At 41.6% G+C, this 23,304-nt stretch overlaps 2 protein-coding genes across 2 annotated transcripts; both read left to right on the top strand.

Moving 5' to 3' along the window:
* The first annotated feature begins 558 nt into the window (after positions 1 to 558).
* Positions 559 to 8,297, top strand: alkbh3 (alkB homolog 3, alpha-ketoglutarate dependent dioxygenase). The gene is made up of 10 exons (XM_030766229.1): positions 559 to 630; positions 1,041 to 1,128; positions 1,346 to 1,413; positions 1,518 to 1,552; positions 1,699 to 1,746; positions 1,848 to 1,954; positions 2,975 to 3,063; positions 3,427 to 3,636; positions 4,527 to 4,625; positions 7,851 to 8,297. The coding sequence occupies exons 2-10, from the start codon at positions 1,050 to 1,052 to the stop codon at positions 7,926 to 7,928; spliced, it is 813 nt and encodes a 270-aa protein (XP_030622089.1). The 5' UTR covers positions 559 to 630; positions 1,041 to 1,049; the 3' UTR covers positions 7,929 to 8,297.
* Positions 8,298 to 16,496: 8,199 nt separating this feature from the next.
* c2h11orf96 (chromosome 2 C11orf96 homolog) lies at positions 16,497 to 17,925 on the top strand. The gene has a single exon (XM_030766127.1). It carries the CDS (start codon positions 16,858 to 16,860, stop codon positions 17,224 to 17,226), a length of 369 nt encoding a protein of 122 aa, XP_030621987.1. The 5' UTR covers positions 16,497 to 16,857; the 3' UTR covers positions 17,227 to 17,925.
* Positions 17,926 to 23,304: the final 5,379 nt, after the last annotated feature.

Genomic DNA, 23,304 nt, shown 5'->3' with positions numbered 1-23,304 from the left:
CGAGATACTACAACTGCAAAATAATTTTGAGATCCAAAACAGACTGAAACAAAAACAGAAATTTGATCATTTAAAAAAATAATCCCGATTTTAAAATAGATTAGGGGATTGTCATGAAATTTCGTACACGTGGTCTGTACGTGATCAACACGTCACATATTAAAAATCTGGAAGGTAGAACTGTAACAAATATGTGCATGGCTGTAAGATATTTTTTATCCTATGGTTGTTATTGTTGTTGTTGTTGCTGTGGTTGTTGCAGCAGCTACTGCTGTAGTTGTTTTCACATCGTTCGAATTTAGACTGAGTGCTATTTATGGCTGTTACTTACCTCGCCTGCCCATAAAATAATACCTGAAACCCTGCTGAAATGTTTAGACATTATATGGAACCGCAGGGTAGAAATTCTACATTCGATCATTTTTTCAATACTGATATATTTCCTGTAACTGGTAAAATATGAGTAGGTCCATGATTTAGGAATCGTATATAATGTTTGTGGTAGGAACTAATATTTCGATGTTCGGTTAACAGCGGACTCATTTTAGAGGAACCCGATTTAGCTCCTGAAACCGAGACGTAGCCTAGCACCGTATCTTTGCTGCCACACACAAATTTGGATATTTCCAAGTAAGCAGTCCAAGGTGCTAGGTCTCATTTGGTATTTACGAACTTTCTACGTTTTACGTTAACAAACATTTGACGCTTTGAGTCCAATTACATAGTCAACTAGCTTGCTAACGTGCTTGTCTGTCACTGATACACTTAACACTGTGTGACATCTCTATTTCAAAGTTACTTCAAACTTTAAATCTGCTCAACTTCTAGAAGAACGAAGCGTCTCTTGGCTGTTAAACAATGTTAATCACATTCATGTAACGTATTTTCAATGCTGGTGGCCAACGTAGGTAACACACGTCTTAATGTACCTGAAGGTGGCAGCATAAACAAGTCACCAAACTCAAAGATTTCGTGAAAAAATCTGTCGCCAGAACTAGCAAATTCCCTGTACAACACTGACGAGTTTCTGCTGATTTCAGTTATTTTAAATGGGAGACAAACGCCAGCGAGCCAGGGTGCAGGGCACATGGGCCAAACCTCTGCCTAAACTCGCAGGCCGCACAACAGGTATCAGTGTGTGACCCATATTGATAACCAGTAGGTGATTTGTTACTTTTTGACGGGGGGTGGCCCAATGGTCACTGACACTACTCCATAGAGTATATAGGGGAATGGCAGGTTAACAAGGGGGATGCGTTTTGGTAATTTTGCTAACAAGAGAGATAACAGTATTCATGTTCTATAGCCCTGCTGGTAGAACCCTTTATGCCGCTGTCTCAAACAGGCACAAATCAAGCACCTGGAACATGGAGTTCTGGTCCACAGACATATGAGTTTCAACAACCAGCCACAGTAAGTGCTGCTTTATGGAGGTGATCTGTTCAGTGTGTAGTTAATGGCTTACATCTTGCCTTTGCCTCACTTGTTTTCTTTTATTCTTTTCATACTTTTCCCAGGCAGTTAGAGAGATCCCTGCGGAAAAAGTGATTGAGTGAGTTTGGTGACCAACAAAATATTCTTATACAGACATGTGCTCTTGTTTAAATATTCTGAGGCGCCTTATGTGTTTTACGGATACATCATGTTTGCTCTGTGTCTGTTCTGTCACCTCTGAATGATCCTCTGTCTGTTTCTTAGTCAGCCTGGAGACTATGAGATAAGCCATGGTCCAACAGGTGTGTCCAGGTGTGTACTTACTCCAGACAGTAAGGTACAGTAGATTCTCATTTCCCTGTATCTTTGCTCCTTCCTCTCAGCGTAAGCAGGTTCACTCTGTGTGTCTGCAGGCTGAGATTCATCCCAGGGTTTCTGCAGCAGGAGGATGCAGACTGGATGTTCAGTACCCTCCTCACTGAGCTCCCATGGTCGCAGAAAACAAATTACGGCCAGATGGGTATGTCTGTGAAACGACAGCAGAGGGTATTAGTTCTTACATCAATGAGAAAATTGCTCCCAGAGCACTGAAATTAGGCCAGAGACAAACAGTACAGCAGTACACTGATCTCTATGGACACTGCACAGAACATCTTGGCTATTAAACGCAGATAAGTAGAAAATTTTTACTCTCTGGATCAGGTGTAAGAAAGCATTCAAACTTTATCTTTCATCATATCTGTGTAATAACTGGTAGTAGGTTATTAATGAAGCACTGCAAGCTCCAGAATCAGTACCACCATAGTCTGTAATACTAGTTAATCCAATTCACTGGAATGTCCTTACTGTAATCAACAGGGCTGAATCGAAACATGGCACAGATATGTGTAGTACTGTGCAATTACTATATCAAAATACTTTTCGGGTATGCTAGTATATATGATCCTAAAAAGGGACATCAACATTTCAATTAGTATTCTAAGGGGAAACAAGCCATCCAGTCCCTTGTTATGATAGTTTTGGTTTATTTTGTTGCAGATAAGATTTTCTGGGGCCTAACAGTGACATGGTGATGCATCTTTAGTCACTGTCATGTATTAGACAAATTGGTCCATCATCAGTACTTCACTCACATTATCAGAGATTGGATTGTATCTGAAAGTCTCGTTGTGCTCTACATTTACTGTGCGGTTGCTGAGAGTGTTTGTCAGTATTTTGAATGTGTAACATGTCTTAAATACATAAACACATGTGATATATGACAGTTGTTTTCAGGTTTTAGCAACATTTCTGGCTCTCAGGATACTCCTTTTGATAAAGCACGTCTTCCTGCTTTTAATAAATGCTGTAGGTCGCACTTTAAAGCCTTTCCCATTGTATGTGTATCAAGAATAAATAGTATTACCTTAATCAGCCAATCACAAGTGTCTGGTTTGGGTTCGTTGGTTTGTGTGTGTGTATGTGTCCATGTGTTGTGAGAGGGCAAGGCAGTATGTGTGTGTTCCGTGTGTCTGTTTGGGTAATGATGATGGTGTTTCAGGAGAGGCATACAAGGAGCCCAGACTTACCTGCTGGTACGGAGAGCTCCCTTACACCTACTCTCACTCTACCCTGCAGCCCATCCCAGAGGTATGTTTTGCTAATCTCTTAGATTGCCCTCAAACATATCACTATTCACCTTGGCACGGGTGGGTTTGGCTGTGGGAGGTGGGTAGTCTGTGTAGTTGTGTAGACTGCACTGGTTGTCAAAATACCAACACAGTATGTTAAGTTGATTAGTTTTGCTTCAGTCTTAGGAAAAACTGTGTGCAGTTTTCTGTGTGATTGTTCCAGAGCCTTCATCTGTGATCAAATATTCGAAGGTGTTTTGTGTGTGAAAATTTACATAATCTATTTTCTTAATTGTTGTTAGTAAAATGTTGTTTGCACTGACACAAGTGTAAAAGCTCACACTCTGTCTGTCTGTGTCTCTTTTCTTTGTTTCGTCATCAGTGGCACCCAATCTTGACAAGGCTACGTGTGGCCATAGAGCAATACACCGGCCACTCTTTTAATTCGCTTCTCTGTAACTTGTACCGTGACGGTAAAGACAGCATTGCCTGGCACAGTGACAACGAAGCCTCACTGGGCCCCCAGCCCACCATTGCCTCCCTCAGCCTGGGAGACACCAGAGTGTTCAGCCTTCGCAAGCAGCCTGGCCCAGTGAGTTGAAGCTACTCTCAGCTTTACTGTATGCATCACCACTGGACCAGCTCCAAAGAACTAATGGATTGGTTGCTATGGCAACTGTTTAGTTGCTGCTGTTACCCATCACAATTGTTTACAGATGTGATGGATTGCCTTTTCTGCCTTCTCAGCGGGGAGTGCTCTGCAGCGGTGCCAACACCTACAGAACTTTGACGTCTACTTGGTCACGCAGCTAGCTGTTTTCAATCTGAATCATTGATCTTGGGTGGTAGAACTTTCATTCAAGGGGAACACTAGGTCCTGATCCAAGCACAGCAAGATCAACACATAAAACACATAGAGTTCATCAGAACTGGTTTAAGTTTTTAAGGAGCTTTTGTGCTATAGTCTGTGCTCTCTGTAATGTTCATAACTAACAGAATATCATACATTAGTTGCCCAGTACAGTCAGTGAGGGGCTCCACAAGTGCAGTGTGCTTCTAGTGCAGTCTGCCCCTAGTTAGCAAACTACAACAATTACTGTTACTTTTTTTTTTTACTCATGATGAAACACCCACTAACATATTAGGGGTTTCATGTCATAATGTGGGATTTCATTTATTTGTTTGTTTGTTTTTGTGTAACTATTGCTGCTGAGGATTTAACAGTGTCAGCTCCACTGTTAACACTCTGATGGGACCTGGTTTCCTGAGGGGCTCAGCCTGTGTTTCTGCATGCTTTCTCTGTGTTTGTGCAGTAGCATGAGTGTGTGTGTTTTATGCTGACTTTTCCTGTTTCTTTTCTGTCTGTGTGCTCGTACCCAAACGCTGTTTGTGTGTGTGTGTGTGTTTTATGCTGACTTTTCCTGTTTCTTTTCTGTCTGTGTGCTCGTACCCAAACGCTGTTTGTGTGTGTGTGTGTGGCAGGAGGAGAATGGAGACTACACGTGCGTGGCAAGGCTGCGCATCCCTTTAACCCATGGGACCCTGTTGATGATGGAGGGATGCACACAGGATGACTGGCAGGTACTGACAGAAGTTGTCTTCATATCACTCACTCATGTTTTATACCCTGGTTTTCTGCAGGAGCATAGTTAGACCATGTGAGGACTTTCAGAAGGCCACAGCACACAGGTCTTCCAGGAATGACCATGAGACTGGGATATTTAGTATCATATTTTAGTCTCTACTGAAGATTGTGTTGTTAGTCTGTGCTGAAGGTTGTGTTGTGTGGTCTATACTGAAGGTTGTGTTGTTCGTCTCTGCTGAAGGTTTTGTTGTGTGGTCTGTGCTGAAAGTTGTGCTGTGTTAGTCTGTGCTGAAGGTTGTGTTACATGGTCTGTTGTGTGGTCTGTGCTTAAGGTTGTGTTGTGTTATTCTGTGCTGAAGGTTGTATTGTGGTCTTTAAGGTTGTGTCATAGTCTGGGCTACATTATTTGGGCAGTAAATGTGATCTGTTTTATGTGTAGTTAGGTGTTATTTGAACTGTGAAACTGACTATGATATTTGTCTGTTGAATGAGCCATGAATCATAAGGTGCCTTAATAGATAATGTTAAGGTAGAGATTAAAGCAGTTACCCACTTGTAAGTAGCATGGTTTAGTTAACCAGTGATCATCTCCAAACCTGAGACCCTAGCATATTAATGTCTTCTCTTTTCATATCATGTTTTCCAGGTTTAAAGCTGCTCTAGTCCCACCTCCTCACATACCATTTGATTATATTTCTATTTATTCTTATAGTAACATACCAGCTACACATTGCTTTGCCAGCACACTGTGAAAATGATCATAGTTTTGACAGTACAATGATAATAATCGGCCAAACTTAGCAGGTTTGTTACAAACATATTTTTTTTAAAGATGTTTTGAGCCGACGCCTGTTTTCAGATCAGAGCCGGAGAGAAAATGAACTCTGATCTGTGCCATCAGTTTCATTGCTCAGTTTCAGTATAATGAGAGATCGTTCATTTCAGCACCAAACTGATGCTCATCACCTCCCATCATGAGAGTTATTACCACACTCAGCTTTCGTCTGCCGCCTGACCCAGGTTTTCCAATTAGGTTTTTTCAAAAATCGTTTTTCACTCATTTTAGAAATCGGTTTTTGTTACATTTTAGAGATTAAATTAGGAGTGGGTGTGAGTTTGGTCAGGACACAGTGTATGTGGGCTGTGTGTAATTCTATAGGCTCCATGTGTCTGGAATGAGAGTAGCCCCTGCTCACCAGTCGGCTTCATCAGAGAAAACACACATTCTTTGGACAGATCAGACCAGACACAGTGTCTTTCTTTGTTAATAAAACTGTTCAGAATCAAACAAGACCTGAAATGCAGTAACTTTATTTAAAATGGGGTTTTCCTGAAGAAGAACCTGGCCATTGTAAACGGTATATGTGCTATTTAACTAGAAAAAAAGTCAATAAAACCATGACTTAGGAAGAACAGCATGCCTCTAGGCCAGGGGTGTGTGTGTGTGTGTTAGTGTGTTTGTGTTTGTGTTTGTGTGTGTGGTCGGACAGATGTAATTGCTTGCTCAATGTACTGCATCCTTGAACAGAGGTTTTGAGGTGTATGACTTGGATTGTGAGTGTAAGACAGTGCAGACTGAAGGCGTGATGGCTTATTATGTGCCGAAACTACCTGCTGAAGCACACTGCACGCAATGTTTTTTTCTTTCTTTCTTTTTTTGGAGATAAGGTTTTTCTTTGAATACTGAGCAACAGGCCAGGTATGATAATGGAGTGAAATGACAGAGCATATGTGGTGAAGAACATGTTCTTTTGACAAACTGGTCTGCAGAGTGTTGGGCATCAATGTTTTTCAAAATGTTAAAAATAATAAACAGGCACGATGATGACTTGAGGTAGCTCTTTTGTCTTTATTGAACAAAAGATAGAGTATACAGCAAAAGCAGAGAGGAGGTCATTAGAGACACCCAGGCAGAGTCTCGGTGGTGGAAGACTGGAGTCTTGATGGTGGAAGACTGACAACAAGGTCTCACACACGCACAGATATACCCATGCAGCCAAGGGCCTTTGACCTTGGTGCCCATAGATAATGAGAGCGCTCTAAAACTGTGGGGCAGGTGTGTGAGAGCTTGGTTGATAAACCAGTGTTTGAGTGAGAGAAGTGTAACACAAGATGAAAAGTATGTCCACACATTCCATTCACTTAACAAAATATATACCTGTGATCGTATTTTACCACTACACCTCACTAAGAGACCAAAGAGGTCTGGTGACGGTCAAAGTATTCAGCTAGGCCCCACAAGAGCTACAGAAGGTCCTGGAAAAAAGTTGATCAGTTCTGATCTCGCACATGATCTGGGGGCTTGTCACACTTCTAGCATTACAAATCCACGTGAATGCATGTGTTTGCCTGTGCATGTGGGGAAAAGAGTGTGAAGAGAACAAGATGTTTGTGTTTCAGTATGAAAAGTGCTGTTTATCAGCAGAAACTGCTGATAAACATTATGAAACACATTGCCACTCACAAAAAAACTCAAGTGCATCCACATACTTTAGAGGTATCAGAGAACCGTGCTCTGTCGCTTAGGACAACATTATCATTATGTTGGCCGGTTCAATGTTAGAAACTTATTGGAGGTCACTGAGTGGTGCTGCAGGGTTGCTTTGTGTCTCTGGCCCAGAAATGAGATGCAGCCTGTTGGAAATGCACAAAGGAGGAAAAAGGTCAGGAGTGTTTTATGGCGACGCTTAAAAAGTGTCTAAGCACAAGGTCTTATTTCAGTTAGAGAATGTTCCAGAAAGCCCTAGGTGGCGTTTATTAGTTGGAAATAAGTCACATTTCCTGTCTTAATGGGACACTTTACTTAAGCTTGCCTGTCTCTTAACTCGAGGTTGCTTTGAAAATATGCGCTAAATATTTATTGTGGCTGCAGAGAAATGTTGCATAACTTTTAACAGAAGCTTTCTTGTTTGGTTTTTTTTGGGTTTTTTTCCTCTCGTTTTTTCTTGTTCTTTGGTAGAACACTTTTCCTAGTGACCTCTCTCCTGGTGACATATCTGAGTGAACCACAGAATTCTAAAATCTGAAAACGCCAAAGCTTGTCCCCTCTAAGTCAGTGTGTTAAAGGTTATGTTCTCCATGTGCTCACCACGCGTTACACACCCATCCTCACACCACTGAAGGACATGCATGGGCCACTGGCCAGGGAGCAGGGCTTGAACATGCCCTTTTCCTTGCCATGTGTCACTTACTGCTTTTATTTTTCTCTCCATCTTCAACAGCATCAGGTGGCCAAAGAGTACCACGACCGTGGGCCTCGCATAAACCTAACTTTCCGCACCATCTTCCCGGAGCAGTAGCAGGAAGACACCTGTGGGTGGGGTCTTAAAGACATGAAGAAGCCTGTGATTGGCAGAGAGGATGCAGGAGACTCAGCAACCACAGCGCAAAACAATACACTCCAGATCTGAAGATGTATTTTCCTAGTGCAAACCTAAGAAAAAACTGCGTTCCTTTAACTGCCCATTCAGAAACCAAACCATCACAATGGTTTCCCTGCATTTATACCTTCTGAACTGTAAAAGAGCCTTTAAAAAAACAGAGAGAGAAAGAGGAACTGCAAAAAAAAGAGAGGGAGAGATAGAGAGGCTTGAATACTTTCAGGCCATCATCATGTTCCTCTGTCGTGAGTCCTGATTGACAAGTTAAACTGTAGATAGAAATAATGTTTACCTCTAACAGAACTGCTTCTATGGGCTAAGGATGGTCTCTCACAACACATCATTAATTAACAATCTGTTTGTGTTCAAATTCATTTATTTGTGTGTGTTTCTTCCAGAACTATATAGATCAGTCAGTCTTTTGTGCTCTACCCCATGTTTGTTGATGATGAGTGATTTTGTTGAAAGGAAACCACATGTTCTTTAAAGAAAATTGGATAAATAAGTTATTATTTACAGATAACGGGACAAAGAAACTTCAGTGAGAAAGACTGGAGTCTGCATTGCTTGGTTTGTTATATTGCATTTGAACGGGAACCGCACACAACTAGATAAATGCTGTAACTGACCGGGTTATTTGGATAAAATGGTGAACAGTGGGATCTGAGTTAAGCTGTTGGTGTCAGATCAGGTGGTGCAGTGGGTAGCGCTGCCGCCTCACAGCCAGAAGGTCTTGGGTTCAATTCCCGGTCAGGTGGCCAGGGTCCTTTCTTTGTGGAGTTTGCATGCTCTCCCCATGGGTTTCCTCCAAAGACATGCAGGTTAGGTGAATTGGCGACACTAAATTGCCCCCGAGTATGAATATGTGTGAGTATGTTTGTCTGTCTGTGTGTCTGCCACACATGGACTGGTGACCTGTTTCCCTGCCTTTTGCCCTATGAGCACTGGGATAGGCTCCAGCGCCCCCTGCGACCCTGATTAGGATAAGCGGCTTAGATAATGAGTGAGTGGTTTCAGATCAAACTCAAACCAGAATGAACCTCTGCTGTGAGTTTGAGTTATGGTTGCATATTGCATGATTGTATGTGTCTGCCTCATCATTGTGTCCATACTGGACATCAGGTGAACGGAGCCCTTTGCCCTGTAGTCCCAGGCTTGGCCTGCGGGATCTCAGGAGACCGAGTTGGCTGGCAGTGGAGTTCACTAAGAAGCTGAGTAATGCTTTTCTGTCATTGCTGGTCCTGGAGAGACAGAGAGTGAAGCAGCTCCACTCTCTTTACCATGGGAATGCCCTGACATTTCTAAAGACCACCCAGGACACTGCGGGTACAGCGGAACAACAGCCGAAATTAATGAGGTCACTAGCATGAAGCTGTGTCCTCTGAAGCAGTCACATGACATTAGTTCAACTTTGCGTTTAAGTGAAGGAAAATGCCATGGATTACCGTTTAAATCCAACCGTCCTGTTGAATACAGAGACCATTGACAGACCCATGAACAGGTCATCCCAGCACTGGAACAGTTGTTTTGGTTTATTCCTCTGTTTTCCTGTCATCATTCTAAGATCCTTGTTTTTTTTTTAGAAAGTGTTTTAGGAGCAGCTGACTCAATGTGTGGAGAACTGACCGATTTACCTCCTCAGAATAAAATCTCCCCAGTTTTTATGTATGGGCTTTGTGCCACTAATATAAACTCATAACATTGCTTTTCCTCTAAAAACAAGACAAATGTTGATTTGTAGTGGTTTTATGCATCAAAGTATTTTGTCATTAATGTGTTAGATTAATGGGTTCATTTCAAGTGACACAAAAGAACAGAGAGCATCTATGAAAAAGCGTATCTGAAAGGTTTTTTTGGTTTTGTTTTTTAAAGAATATTTTGGTTATATTGGACTGCAGTTAAAATCCTTATATTTCAAAAACATCTTACATTTATATTTACATTTATTCATTCAACTTTTTCCCCAAAGCGACTTACATTCTGAATAACGCGTACGTAACTGAGCTGACATGAGACTACAGACAGTCCTGATAAGTGAGAGCTGTAGTTCTAAGTGCCATCATTAAGCTGAGTGTCTTTAAAATGCAGGAACCTAACAACCAAACACAAACTGATAGAGTGACGTACAATGCTGATCACGCTATCCATCATCCTATACCACTCATGTAAACTATACAGTCCTATAAACTATATAGTCATGTATGCTATACCACTCATATGAACTATACAGTCATATATACTATACCACTCATATAAACTGTATAGTCATATATGCTAAACCACTAATATAAACTGTATAGTCATATATGCTATACCACTCATATGAACTATACAGTCATATATATTATACCACTGATATGAACTATACAGTCATATGTACTATACCACTAATATAAACTGTATGGTCATATATGCTATACCACTAATATAAACTGTATAGTCATGTATGCTATACCACTCATATGAACTATACAGTCATATATACTATACCACTCATATAAACTGTATAGTCATATATACTATACCACTCATGAACTATACAGTCATATATACTATATCACTCATATAAACTATACCAGTCATCTACCTAACTGTGAAATACTTATGTCCTACTACAACCTGTGAACCTGTTCTTGATATAGACCTCAGACTTATCCACAGGGCTGACCGTATCAGTGTGTGATTGGACTGGTTCAGAAGCATGGCCCAGCAGGCTTTCTCCGGGATGGGTGCGAATGATCCAGTACCAGTTTAGTGTTACCCACGGTTTCCAGAGATTTCTCTGTTGTGGTTTGTTGAATCACTTTAATTAAGTGTTCATGGTGGGTTCCCATAATTCACTGTCTGTGAAGGTTAACCTGCATGAAAAAGTCAAGGTTTTGTGTTTGAGAATGTCAAAACTCAAGCTGTGTCAAGTCTAATGGCAACTCACTCTTTCATTTCTCTGTGAGCGTGTGTGTACAGGTGTGGCTCTGTTTTTTTGTTCCTTTCCTGTTTTCTCGTACATTGTCTTCAGGAATGTCCACTCATCTGTCATGAGAAGAAATGAATGTTATGTATTGATCCAGTTTAGGAGTTATGTCGGATTTTTGTAATTTATGGAAAAGTGATCCACATGGTGCCCCAATTTCTTTGTGCCTCATTTTATATCTTGTATATTTTTATGCCTTTTGAGTGTTTTGTGGGTTTTTTTCGCTTGCTCTATTCAAAACAAGCTGCCATTGGAATAAAATAAAAAAGTAAATGATAGAAAGTAGAAAGTAAATAATAAAAATAAAAATTTAAAAAGTCCCTTTCTTTAACATGTGTATCATTGATCCTATGCTCTCTTACACTCCCCAAATACACTGTCATTATTCACACACCTGCCTTCTAGAAAGAGCATAAAATGTGTTTGGCAGAAGCCTCACAGACTGACTGCCTTTGTTAGTCACATGACCATAGTCTGACATCACCAGCTATGTGACTATGTGCCCTGGTACCAGGTCATCCCTGGGCCCAGGTGGCTTCATCTGCTCTACACTATACTGGTATGTGTTCCATGATCAGGACTCAGACTCACCAGTTCACTTCTGATCCCAGTAAAACATGCTGGAGCAGCACTGGGTGCTTTGGCCGTCCTGTTGTAACTGCGTCAGAATCGACCACAGCCCTGGGACATTGTGCTGTGATTTTTGTGCTGCAGCTTCTCCTGGCAGGTCTAAAAGCAGGGCAATAGCCTGTATGCGTTTTGTGTTTATTAAATTCAGTGTGTCTCTGGCGTGCCTGTGTATGCGTGTCTTTCTGTGTGTGTGTGTGTGTGTGTGTGTGTGAGAGAGAGAGAGAGAGAGAAAGAAAGAAGTGACCAGAGAGTTCTCTGTGTCCCTGTTCCTCCAGATGGATATCATGGCTCCAGCCCACTGGAATGTTTTGAGAGGAAATCTCTTCCTCTTCCCAGCAGCTCTCACTGTTCACTCAGCTCTCAGTGTGCACAACTAATCACTGTTCATTTAGCTATCAGTGTGTACAACTAATCACTGTTCATTTAGCTATCAGTGTGTACAACTAATCACTGTTCATTTAGTTATCAGTGTGTACAACTAATCACTGTTCATTTAGTTATCAGTGTGTACAACTAATCACTGTTCATTTAGTTATCAGTGTGCACAACTAATCACTGTTCATTTAGTTATCAGTGTGTACAACTAATCACTGTTCATTTAGCTATCAGTGTGTACAACTAATCACTGTTCATTTAGCTATCAGTGTGTACAACTAATCACTGTTCATTTAGCTCCCACTGTGTACGACTAATCACTGTTCATTTAGCTATCAGTGTGTACAACTAATCACTGTTCATTTAGCTATCAGTGTGTACAACTAATCACTGTTCATTTAGCTATCAGTGTGTACAACTAATCACTGTTCCCTCAGCTCTCAGTGTGTACAACTAATCATAGATCTACAACACCAGAGCCTCAACCTCTGTTTTATATCAAATCACCTATTTCTCAACACACAGGCTGAACTAAAATTTCAAATTTTTAGCTCATATTTTCACCCTTTACTTGTTAAGTTTTCATTGTTCCAGCCATATTCAGGACAGCTGTACTATACTTTATAGATGGCTCTTTGTATTCAGTAAACATTTTACAATAAGGCAGTGGGTTTAATGGTTGACTGAAAGGGAGAGGTCATTATCAGTCATTCTTACTGTTAATATTTTAAAAATAGATGACATTGACATGCTATATCTTACAGGAAGGTTATGTTTTTGTGGCCTGTGGTCATTTGAGTAGATATGGAGGGGGCTGGCCTGTGTGGGAATCTGTCTCAAAAAGTTTACTCTATACTATAAATACCCATGGCCAGTATCTTGTCCAAAGGGAGTGTGGTCTCTAGACACACTGTACACCCTCTTTTTCCATTTTTGTCTTCTCTGGATCACATTTTCATTTCGCTTTCTTGCTTTTCTCACCCCTCCTTTCTCACCCCTATCCTGACTGGTGCCACATGTGTGTCATAGTGTGACTACAGACCTGTGTAAGATTCTGTCACTGTCACTTCCTCTCCCCCTGACATTTCAGAGTCACCATGGTGACAGGCCTTAGAGCCGCATTCTAGAATCCAGCCTGTTGTACCACTCACCTTGTTATTTAACACACCTTCATCCAGTCATATCCGCAATGATTTCTTCTTCCTCTTCTTTTATTTTAATAAATCTACAAAACTGATGGAAAGGAAGCATGTGTCTGAGTATCTACACATGTTTGTACATGCGCAAGTGTGTGTGGTGTATGTGTGTGTGTTGGTGGGAGAATTCATTAGAGTGTATAATTTAACACAGCAGGTTAGCCCGAACAAATTAAATCAATTGCTTTTAGCCGTATTGTTATTAAATTACATCACTGTGCTTTCTTTAAAAACATTAATATTACTGTGTTATGTTTATATATATGTGTGTGTGTGACACGTACTGCTGAGAGAACGAGTGTGATGCGCTGTGTGTGGGATCATGTCGTAGTGGGTTTGGAATAACTGGTGGAATGAGGGTTGGTATTCTGTACCTCTGGACTGGACAGCATGACTCTTAGATAAGTCTGCTAGTGTAGAATTACAAACCCGCCCATTCACACCCAGTCATCAGAGGAATAGCCTTTCTAGCTAGTAGTGTAATTTAAAGTTTTGGGGTTTTTTTTTAGTAAGATTACAGTCAGAACAGGAGCAGTGAAAGATGAGACCCATATGAAAAAATACTATAGTATACTACAGTAAAAAAAACTGTAGTACACCCTCCATTTTACTATAGTAAATACTGTAGTGTTTTTGAACCATGCTATAGTTATATTACTGTGGTATACTATAGTAAAATAACTATAGTATGGTTCAAAAACGCTATAATATTTACTACAGTAAAATGGAGGGTGTACTGCAGTTTTTTTTTCATATGGGAAGTGTAGTGCATGGTGGATTAAGGCCTATCCTGTTAGGCGACTATAATTTACCACAGCACACAATAAACACTGTAGTGCACTAGTGTGTGTTTTAGTAAATATTACATCATACTGTAGTATGCTACATAGTGAAAACAGTATACTTACACCAGTGTATGGCAACTTGCTATAGTATCTACTACAGTTGGCTTATACCACAGTATACCAAAATGTATATTAACTTACTATAGTATCTACCACAGTATATCACAATGTATAGTAACATAATGTAGTCTCTACTACAGTATACTACAATTTACAGTAACTTACTATAGACTCTACTACAGTATACCACAATGTATAATAGCACCAACCATAGTATACTATAATATACCACAGGATATAGTAACTTACTACAGTAAATACCAAAGTGTAGTACTGTATGCTATAGTAATCTACAGTTTACTGTAGTACATACTATAGTATACTATAGTATTTTTTCATATGGGGAAAGAAGGAAAGGAGAGATTTTGTTGTGATCTAATGTCACGGCTAAGCTAACCCAAGCTGACAAACAAACAAGCATGGTTATGTTTAGCAGTGTGTGAGGCAAACATATGTCCTTGGTTTCGGTATGACATAACAAATGAAAACAACCTCACACCTCGCTCTAGTTTCTTTGACTGGGCTGTATCACCATAACCCTGACAATACATGCAACCCCCCCCCCCCCCAACACTCACACACATCTCCCAGCCTCAGCTTTGTCCGCGCCACCAGAAATGTGAGTGAAACTCAAGCCTCCATGTTAATGCAAACAAGGACATTCATTTTTCCATTGATCAGCCTGGGACCTTGCTCAGATTTCATTACTTACTGGGAGTTTGGGGCGAAGCCTTGTAACAGGAGTGAAGTTCATGTATTTCAGTCGACATGAGCATATCCAGGGGCTCCGGGGTTTTTATCTCTTTTAATGCGCAGAGTTTCCGCAGAGGCATTCCACTAATGAAGGTCTGAGTAAGATCAGTGGGACCACATTAGGCTCATAAAACAGGGCCTCCTGCGTAAGCCTGGTCCGGGTGAAGATTACCCAGGCATCTGTCAAAAGCCTGTTCACTCAAAGCATCTGATATCCCATAACCTGTCAGCACTCAGACAGGTAACAGAGAGTCTAATGACGGGGCATACATTCCAGGGCCATCATGATCGTTTTTGTCATCTGTTTAGAGGCCGGTGTATTTAGTCTTGATGGCAGCCGATTGTCTTAAATGTTATTAAACTGTAGGAAACCTGTTTCATATTTGTCTATGGAAACAAACTTGTATTTATTTCAGCTTTGCCATGAATACAAAAGCAATGACATCATGTGACTTGACCTTGCTTGGCAGGTCAGTTTAACCAAGGGTGTGATAACCCACTGATCTAGAAATAGAATCAAGAGCATTTATGGGGGGTCTCTGGCTCACCTTTACCCTTTAGCGGGTGTTTGTGTCAGGGGGAGAGCAGAATCTGTGTGTGAGGGTGGAACGGAGTACGAGGGAATACATTTAGACCTATTCGGTTTCCCTTCTCAGTTCCTGAGGGGATGGTCTTTGGAACGCCTGATGAAAAGACGACCACTTTAGATCCTGATGTCACCTTGTTTGCCTCTCGGCAACTCCCGCTCGGCTGGTGAGCAGAATCTAACCTCAGGACACATTTAGGAGCATCGGGGCTGACGTGGCTCTGTCTGTTATGATTAGAGCTGTGCCAGAACTGACAGAATCTGACGGGGCTGACGACAGGCATGCTCATTAGGATTCTTACGTGGCTCTGTTACTGTGGTCTCTATGTTGCCATGTCAACCCACTGGCTCTCACTGGTCCCAGCCCCTGCATGAGACTGTCCCAGCCTGCCCCTGTAACACTGACCATCCCCCTGCTCAACACTGTGTGAGATAATCAGTGTTTGACTGAGGTGAGTCATTGTGGCAGGTCAGCGTTGATGACTGATGATGATGATGATGATGATGATGATGATGATGATTTTGGTGAATGATGACTGATCACTGGCACTGAAACAGCGTCACTGAATTCCTGTTAATGCCTCAAAACACACAAATGCACGCAAATGCACACAGCTGTCTCACTCTTATCCATACCTCCACCCTGTGTGCTGGTAAGTTGTGTATATATACTTATAAACATCAGTGCATCCCAGCTGAAATGCACACTGTCTGCAATATGAAGGCTCAGTCTAATTGTTTGCTAAACAGATTGGACAGAGTAATGGTTATGCTTCATTTTAATACCTCTCTCCCTCTTCTCTTCTTCTCTCTCTGTCTCCTTCTTTCCTTCTTTCTCTCTCTCTCTCTCTCTCTCTCTCTCAACACCTCCCCCCTCTCCTCCTATCCTGTGTGGCTGATGTTTATTTCAGAGGGCTGATTCCGGGGACTGGTATGGCAGCCGGAACAGTGACTCCACACACAGGGAGGGAGGGGCTACTGGAGAGTGTAAAGTTGAGTGGGTAGTGAGGAACTATAAAAGCCTGCACAGGCACCGTCTCTATCAGAATTACCCACAGACCAGCCCAAAGATACAGATACACACAGCAACAGAAAGACAGAGAGACAGAGAGAGTGAGAGAGAGAGGAGCAAATCCAGTCACTGATCCGATCGGTCCCATGGGGAAGGAGACATAGAGAGTCAAGAGAAACAGCGGCGCAGTCTGGCTGGAGACCCATAGATATAGTCCAAACACGAGGATTTAGATCGGACACTGTGCCTGGACAGCACTCAGTCCCACTTTGCCAGGTTGTTGGGAGAAAGAAACACTCTAGCAAGAGAAAGAAAACACCAGGATCTTTTTTTATTTTGGAAGAGAAACACAGAAAGAGTTTCTCACTCTCTTGCATTTTTAAGAGCATTTGCACAAGGTGTTTTGTTTCTTCTGAACTTATGGCTGCACGTCCCACAGAAGCAGTGGGTTTTCCCATGCTCCCTGCTCACCTCCTGGCCTCCGCAATGGAGGAGTTCCCCCAACAGCTCCCGGTGCCCAAGTGTCCGGCACGGGGCCGCAGCCGGCCCAGACGACCTCGTGAAGCCCGCTTCAAAACGCAGCCGGTAACCTTTGCAGAAATTGCCGAGGTGGAAGAGGAGGGGGCATCCCCACTGGAGGAGGAGAGAGCCAGGAGGTCCTTCCTGCAGTCACTGGAGAGCCTGAGGAGAAGCACACAGACCCTGCACAGTGGATCCACACGACCTGGCAGAACCACCACACCCACACAGGCGAGTCTGGATTCCAGTGACTCTGACTCAGCCCAGTGAAAGGACAAGGGAGGGGGGGGGGGAGAGAGAGAGAGAGAGAGAGAGAGAGAGAGAGAGAGAGAAAAGGTGGAGACCTTTCTAACATTGCCACATAAACTAGCCTCTCACCGTGTTAACCCTGGGTCCTGACTAAAGCGGCTCTCACACACAGAAATGAATTTAGTTGTACCATGCATCTGTTAACATAACTGTATTTCTGGTAAGGCGTTAATGCATTGGTTTATTTGCAAAACTCCTCTGGTCCTTTAGGCTGCCTCCACTACTCAAGCTGCTTAATGAGAGCAAAAACTGTAGCATGTGTGATGATTCTTTGATGTCACTTTTCATCCTCACGTATGTTCCCCTTTTCTTCCTTATGTGAAACTTCAGGACTGAAGAGGGATCATTCTAGTAGATGTATGTGTTATGAACTTCCCTACTTAGAAGCGCAGAAGCCGAGAGGTCACTGTTGTTACCTGTGCCTTGGTAGACCTGGTAGAGATGGTCTTTCAGTGGCTCAGCAGGAAGGGCATCCAGTCATGACTAAGACAACAGCTAATGGGCAAAATGTAGAGAAAAAACAACAGACAGAGAAATGCAGGCCAGGTTTACTGAGGTTCATTTTAGAAAATCCTCTGAAAACTGACCTAACTGCTGTCCAGCCCTTAGGGTATATTTTCCGTAGAAATTTAAATACTGATGAGAGAAGAAACTTTTTTATTACTGTTGTTGTTATAATAATAATAATAATAATAATAATAATAATAATAATAATAATAATAATAAATTATTATTATTATTATGATTATTGTTGTTGTTGTTGTTGTTGTTGTTGTTGTTTCAGATCATTCTGATATTTATTCACAGCAATTCTTTTCCAAAATATGAAGAAAATATATATTTGTTTTTGACACGATGGGTTTATATAGAAACTTCCAGAATTTCCATGACGAAGAGAAAATAACATGCCTTTGTACATTTGTTTTACTTTTATTATCTTTGTAAAGTTCTTTCGTATTTACTTTAATAAAAATTCATGTATATACCATTAATTTTCTGGATTTGTCCCTGTGTCATGACATGTTTTTAAGGCCTGTTTCAGGCCAGGTCATATTTATTATTAATCAACACCCAGGGCAAACTTCAAATCATTGCAAAAACAAACCCACTTTGCAGAATTCTCAGCTTCAATGCGCATAGCCATAACTCTTCACAGCTTCCCTGCATGAAGACTGCCCTCAGCAAAGAACCTGATCACATACACACACTTACACACAATCACACACACATGCTCACTCACATACACATGCACAGAGCCTTTTGATGAAAAACACACAGTTGTAGTATGAGACAGAGAGATGGCCGCACTTAGCCAGAGCTGCTCTTTTAAAAACACATTTCACCGATGTCACGTTTGCTCAACTGTCGAAACCATTCGCTTGTTTGGCTGCTGTGTGTGTGCCTAAAAATAGCGCAAATCTGATATGTCTCCTGATCCAGTTACATCAGAAAAACATGCCTTTCCAATACAGATGTAAGTCATAACTGTGTTTACAAATATTATATGCACACCAGTTATTGTGAGTCTTCAGGTCATTTTCAATGTGGTCATGTTTAAAGAAACACAAACATGCATTAACCTTTTGGATGTCCAAAGCTGTGGTCATGTTTGAAGAAATACAAGCATGCATTAACTTGTCCAAAAGCTGTGATGAATTCTGCAATTTCATGACCAGGAATGCGGTTGGTCGCGGAGTTCATAAGTTGAACTGTAGCACTGTACAATCAGAGTAAGTAGTTCTGGAGTGTGTAAAGTTCCTGATATTCACTGTGGATTTGTGTGTGTGTGTGTGTGTGTATGTGTGATGTGTGAATGTGTGTGTTTGTCTGTCTGTGTCTGTGTCTATGTATGAGTGTGTGTGTGTGCGTGTGTGTGTCTGTGTGTGTGTCTATGTGAGAGTCTATGTCTGTGTGTCTGTGTGTGTGTGTGTGTGTGTGTGTGTGTGTGTGTGTGTGTGTGTGTGTGTGTGTGTGTGTGTGTGTGTGTGTGGAGCAGCGTATGGAAGGGCCCAGCATGCAGACTGAGATAGAGTGTGATCCAGCATTAACAACGTAATGGGCTCTTCACTGTCCCAGGATCACAGTGTGAGATTTCAAAGGCGTCGCAGGAGGCTGATTTTAGAACTTTCAAAAGTGTTTGTTCTAAGATCTACACCGATAAAAATAAACACTCATTTGGATGTTGCTTTCATGCCCTGCAGACACTAAAAAATCAGAAGAGTTACATAACTGCCAGACTCAAGTCACCTCCTTTGCGTTTCGTTGTATTTTATGATGTTTAGATTATGTATATAGCTTATAAGTGTTTGGTGCTATGCGCTGATGTCAGACAGAGTGTATGGCCCAGTAAAGCAGACATCACCTCTATAGTCTGTGTATGACCTTCCACAGAAGACACATGGTCTGACCTTTCTCTTAACACCTGACAGTATGGCTCTAGGTCCTTCACTCTGTGTCTTAAACATTGTCAGGAAATTGCTCCATGCTGTTGCTGCTGTAAACAAAGACACTACATTGCACTTAGAATCCCCTCTCCCATGCTCCTCACTGCCAAACAAAACGATGACTAACTAGCTAGATGCACCTTTTTGCCGACCATTATACACACTACACTCACTCACTGTGTATTTTGACAACATTTTTGGAAGTTTTCAGAGATCAAGTAACTTTTCCGGGAGGTTTTTCCTAGGATGCTCAGTGTTGCTGCTGTTGCTGTTGCTGTTGTTGTAGTTGTTGTTGCTGTTGTGCTGGTAGTGGAGTGATAGATAGATTCAGTAAGACTCAGTCGATTAGCTGCTTGAGTTTATCCCCTCACCTCTTTTTTCCAATCTCTCTCTGCAACCTACTTATTATACTGTTGCCGTGGTGATGGTGGAGCACATGAAATATGATGGTTGTATCAGCAGAACAAATCCTGTGTTCCATTTTTGCCAGACTGCCTTTTTCCCAGATCCCCCCCCCCCCACCCCCCCCCCCACCCCCCCCCCCCCCCACACACACACACACACACACACACACACACTCCTACCCACCTCCATCCTAACCCAAATACAGCCACAGTTCCTTCTCACCCCACCTAAAAAGCCCATTCAACATGACATTGACTGGATCGTTGTCAAACTTCCCCTGGTGGTATCATTTGCTGTGTTACTGTTGGAATACAACATGATTACAATTTCTCGCTGAGACTCCAAATATGGAAAAGCCGCAGCCTAACAGTTGGGCCTGAGACAAAAAAAAGGAAAAAGAAAAAAAAATCTCTACAATTACAAACATAATGTACCCAGCAGGCAAATGTGACCACTGCACTAGTGTCCTTGGTTATGTAACAAACTGCTCTTGATCTTTTTTTTCCTCTCAGAGGGAAATTTTTGAGGGCAGGCTTTTGCCATAACTCTGTAAAGAGTGTGAACCACACATTAACTAGAACACCTTTTCACCATCATTATACAATGAGTGATTACACAGTGGCGTCCACATTGTCACTATGCTCTTGACATTTACTGGGTCTCTAAAATAAATAATGACTCAAATCAAAGTTTATCCCTATCCTCCAACCATCAACTCTTTTTCTCCTGGACCCTGAGTAGAGTCAATACTGGTACCAGGACCCTGGATGTAACTCTATAGTCAGTCTGAGGAAACTGAATGTAACTCTATGCTCAGTATCAGGACCTTGACAGTAAGTCTATTGTCAGCAGCAGGACTCCAAGCTGTGCCACTGTAAAGCCCTGACATAACACTCTTCTGCTCATCGATTGGCAGGTACAAAATAAAGAGGTCAGTGCTAGAGCACAGTCTGTCTGAGAATGTAAAGCCAACAAAAGCCTCTCTGAGTGCAAAAAAGACTCAGTGTTTCTGGCAGCGTATGAAGGACAGAGAGACAGAGACAGTGGTCCCTGGTGAAGGCTTGCTGAGTGGGTGGGACTGAAAAGGACTGAAGCGTGAACGTAAACAAAAACAGCGGGCTGTTCTGAAGAACTTGTCTGTGACGTCAGCACTGACTGCGGGTGCCAAGAGAGAGAGTGAGAGAGAGAGAGAGAGATTCAGTCCACACAATTATTGTATAATCAGGGTTTTATTTGCACCAAACTCTATTTACACTTTAAATTTGGAAATTTGGAAACACATTGTTCCCATTGGGGGCCAGAATGATAGAGGGTTGGAATCAGTTTGTCTATGTTAGCTTAACACGTTTGAGTGCATGTGACTGTAAACAGAATGAGAGGGGCTATTATGCGTGGTTCTACAATCAGTCTGTGGTCAGATCATACAGAAAAATGTGCCCTTTTATTTAAGGTTATGTCAAGGTCTGTTTCACAACACAGTGTTATGCATGTGCATATCAGCATATCAATGTATATCAGCATTCACTGGTTTTCCAAGTAATTTAAACAGTAATCAGCGTGACGGTTTCCAGTAGGTTGTGCTCCCAAAGATACTGCTGTGATGGAATGGGAAAAGTTGCATGTGTGTGTGTGTGTGTGAGTGAGAGAGAGAGAGAGAGACAGAGAGAGAGAGAGAGAGAGAGGGAGAGAATGAGAGTGTATTTTTGTTTTATGTTTTTGAAAATGCTTAGGAAAGAGACAAGTTTCTAAGGCTCTGACCTACATTCTGATGGATTGGAGCAATGCCTTAGTCGATCAGAACAAACCAAGACCACTCCACTTTCTCTGTTCAGCATGTCTGCTCTCCCATTGTTTGGGTATGTTTCTTCAGCAATGCATGTTTATCACAAAATGAAACTGGAAACTGAGGCAGAAGGCAGCCTAGAATCTTGTGCTCTTGTGAACCAGGGCACTTCCAAGCCTGTGGTAAAGAAATGAAATCCTCCCTGCGTCATCCCTATGCATCATGTAATTTATCAGTGGGGCATACATTTGCATTCCAGATTTGCAAGATTTTCACAAACGGGCTCCCAGAAGCACCATAGCTGCCATGCTTCTGTATTTGATTAATCTAAAGGCAAAGCAGTCCACTGTGGAAAGGGCCGTCTGTAAGAAAGAATTACCATCATGAATTTAATACACACATTGTGCATGGAGAGAACACTTTGCCGCACTGCCATTTATGCGTTTGTGAGATGGAGGATAATGGCTGTTCCCTCTGATTTTTTTAAAGGACTGATATTTGGTTTATAAGAGGAAAGGGCAGAGATATTTATGTAAGGTGATACTGATAATAAAAGACATCACATGCATAGAAGTGCAGCAGTCATTCCACAAGAATACACAGTAAACATCTGACATGTTAAAACCACAGACAAGGATTAAATTAAGCTTATATTGTTTTTACACCAGCAGTTTAAGGAGATAGTGAGAGTACAAAAGGATTTTCAGCTATGCATTCTTAGTCAAGGCTCCAAACATTTGTGTTTGGACATAATATGATTTCTTTCTTCTCTTGAGTCTAACCTCTGACAGAGTTGCAAGTCAGTAACGCCTGTGAAAGTTCATCACACAAGCATGGGGAGAAAGTCAACTCTGAGAAACATGTAATCACATCCTGGCACTTTATCAGAAATATGACAGGTTCACATAAACTTATTTTTAAAAGGTTGTGTTCAGACGCCGTTTCTTTTTGCTATTGTCCAACCAAATTTGGTTGTGTCTCATATGCAGAGTGAGCAGAGAAAGCAATGGAGAAATATGTGAGCTTAAAATCTTCATGTGTTGGCGGCTATTTTTAAGAAAAGAAAATAATATTTCCCAGTACACTTGAGGGGAAGCGCTTTAAATGGCACAGTTCTCTTTGCAAGGGAACTTTGCCCACTTTCCATTTCACATTCTCATTATTTTTGAACTTGTTATGATTAATTTTGGCAAAAACGGACTAAAGTGCTTCATTGATGAAACCCAGTACCACTGCAATAAAAGGGGATGGGTCTATAAATCATAAGGTTACGTATATGTATGTATATATATGGTTCATTCCATGTCAAATCAGATAAGGTTGTTGCAGCACCATCTTAGATTTTGTTCAGACCTTGTGTATATTATGAATGGGTCCCAAAAACCAGGGCCTGTAAAATATTTCTGT

This window comes from Chanos chanos, chromosome 2 (assembly GCF_902362185.1).
Source record: "Chanos chanos chromosome 2, fChaCha1.1, whole genome shotgun sequence".
Classification (NCBI taxonomy): domain Eukaryota; kingdom Metazoa; phylum Chordata; class Actinopteri; order Gonorynchiformes; family Chanidae; genus Chanos; species Chanos chanos.
The sequence above is the reverse complement of the archived record's forward strand: the minus strand, read 5'-3'. Positions and strand labels throughout refer to the sequence as shown.

Excerpts from the sequence above, each read along its gene's own strand:
- alkbh3 (XM_030766229.1), top strand. The coding sequence starts at position 1,050 with ATGGGAGACAAACGCCAGCGAGCCAGGGTGCAGGGCACATGGGCCAAA. Across the intron at positions 1,414-1,517 it reads AGTTTCAACAACCAGCCACA|GCAGTTAGAGAGATCCCTGC; the intron begins GTAAGTGCTGCT and ends TACTTTTCCCAG. Across the intron at positions 1,955-2,974 it reads AACAAATTACGGCCAGATGG|GAGAGGCATACAAGGAGCCC; the intron begins GTATGTCTGTGA and ends ATGGTGTTTCAG.
- c2h11orf96 (XM_030766127.1), top strand. The coding sequence starts at position 16,858 with ATGGCTGCACGTCCCACAGAAGCAGTGGGTTTTCCCATGCTCCCTGCT.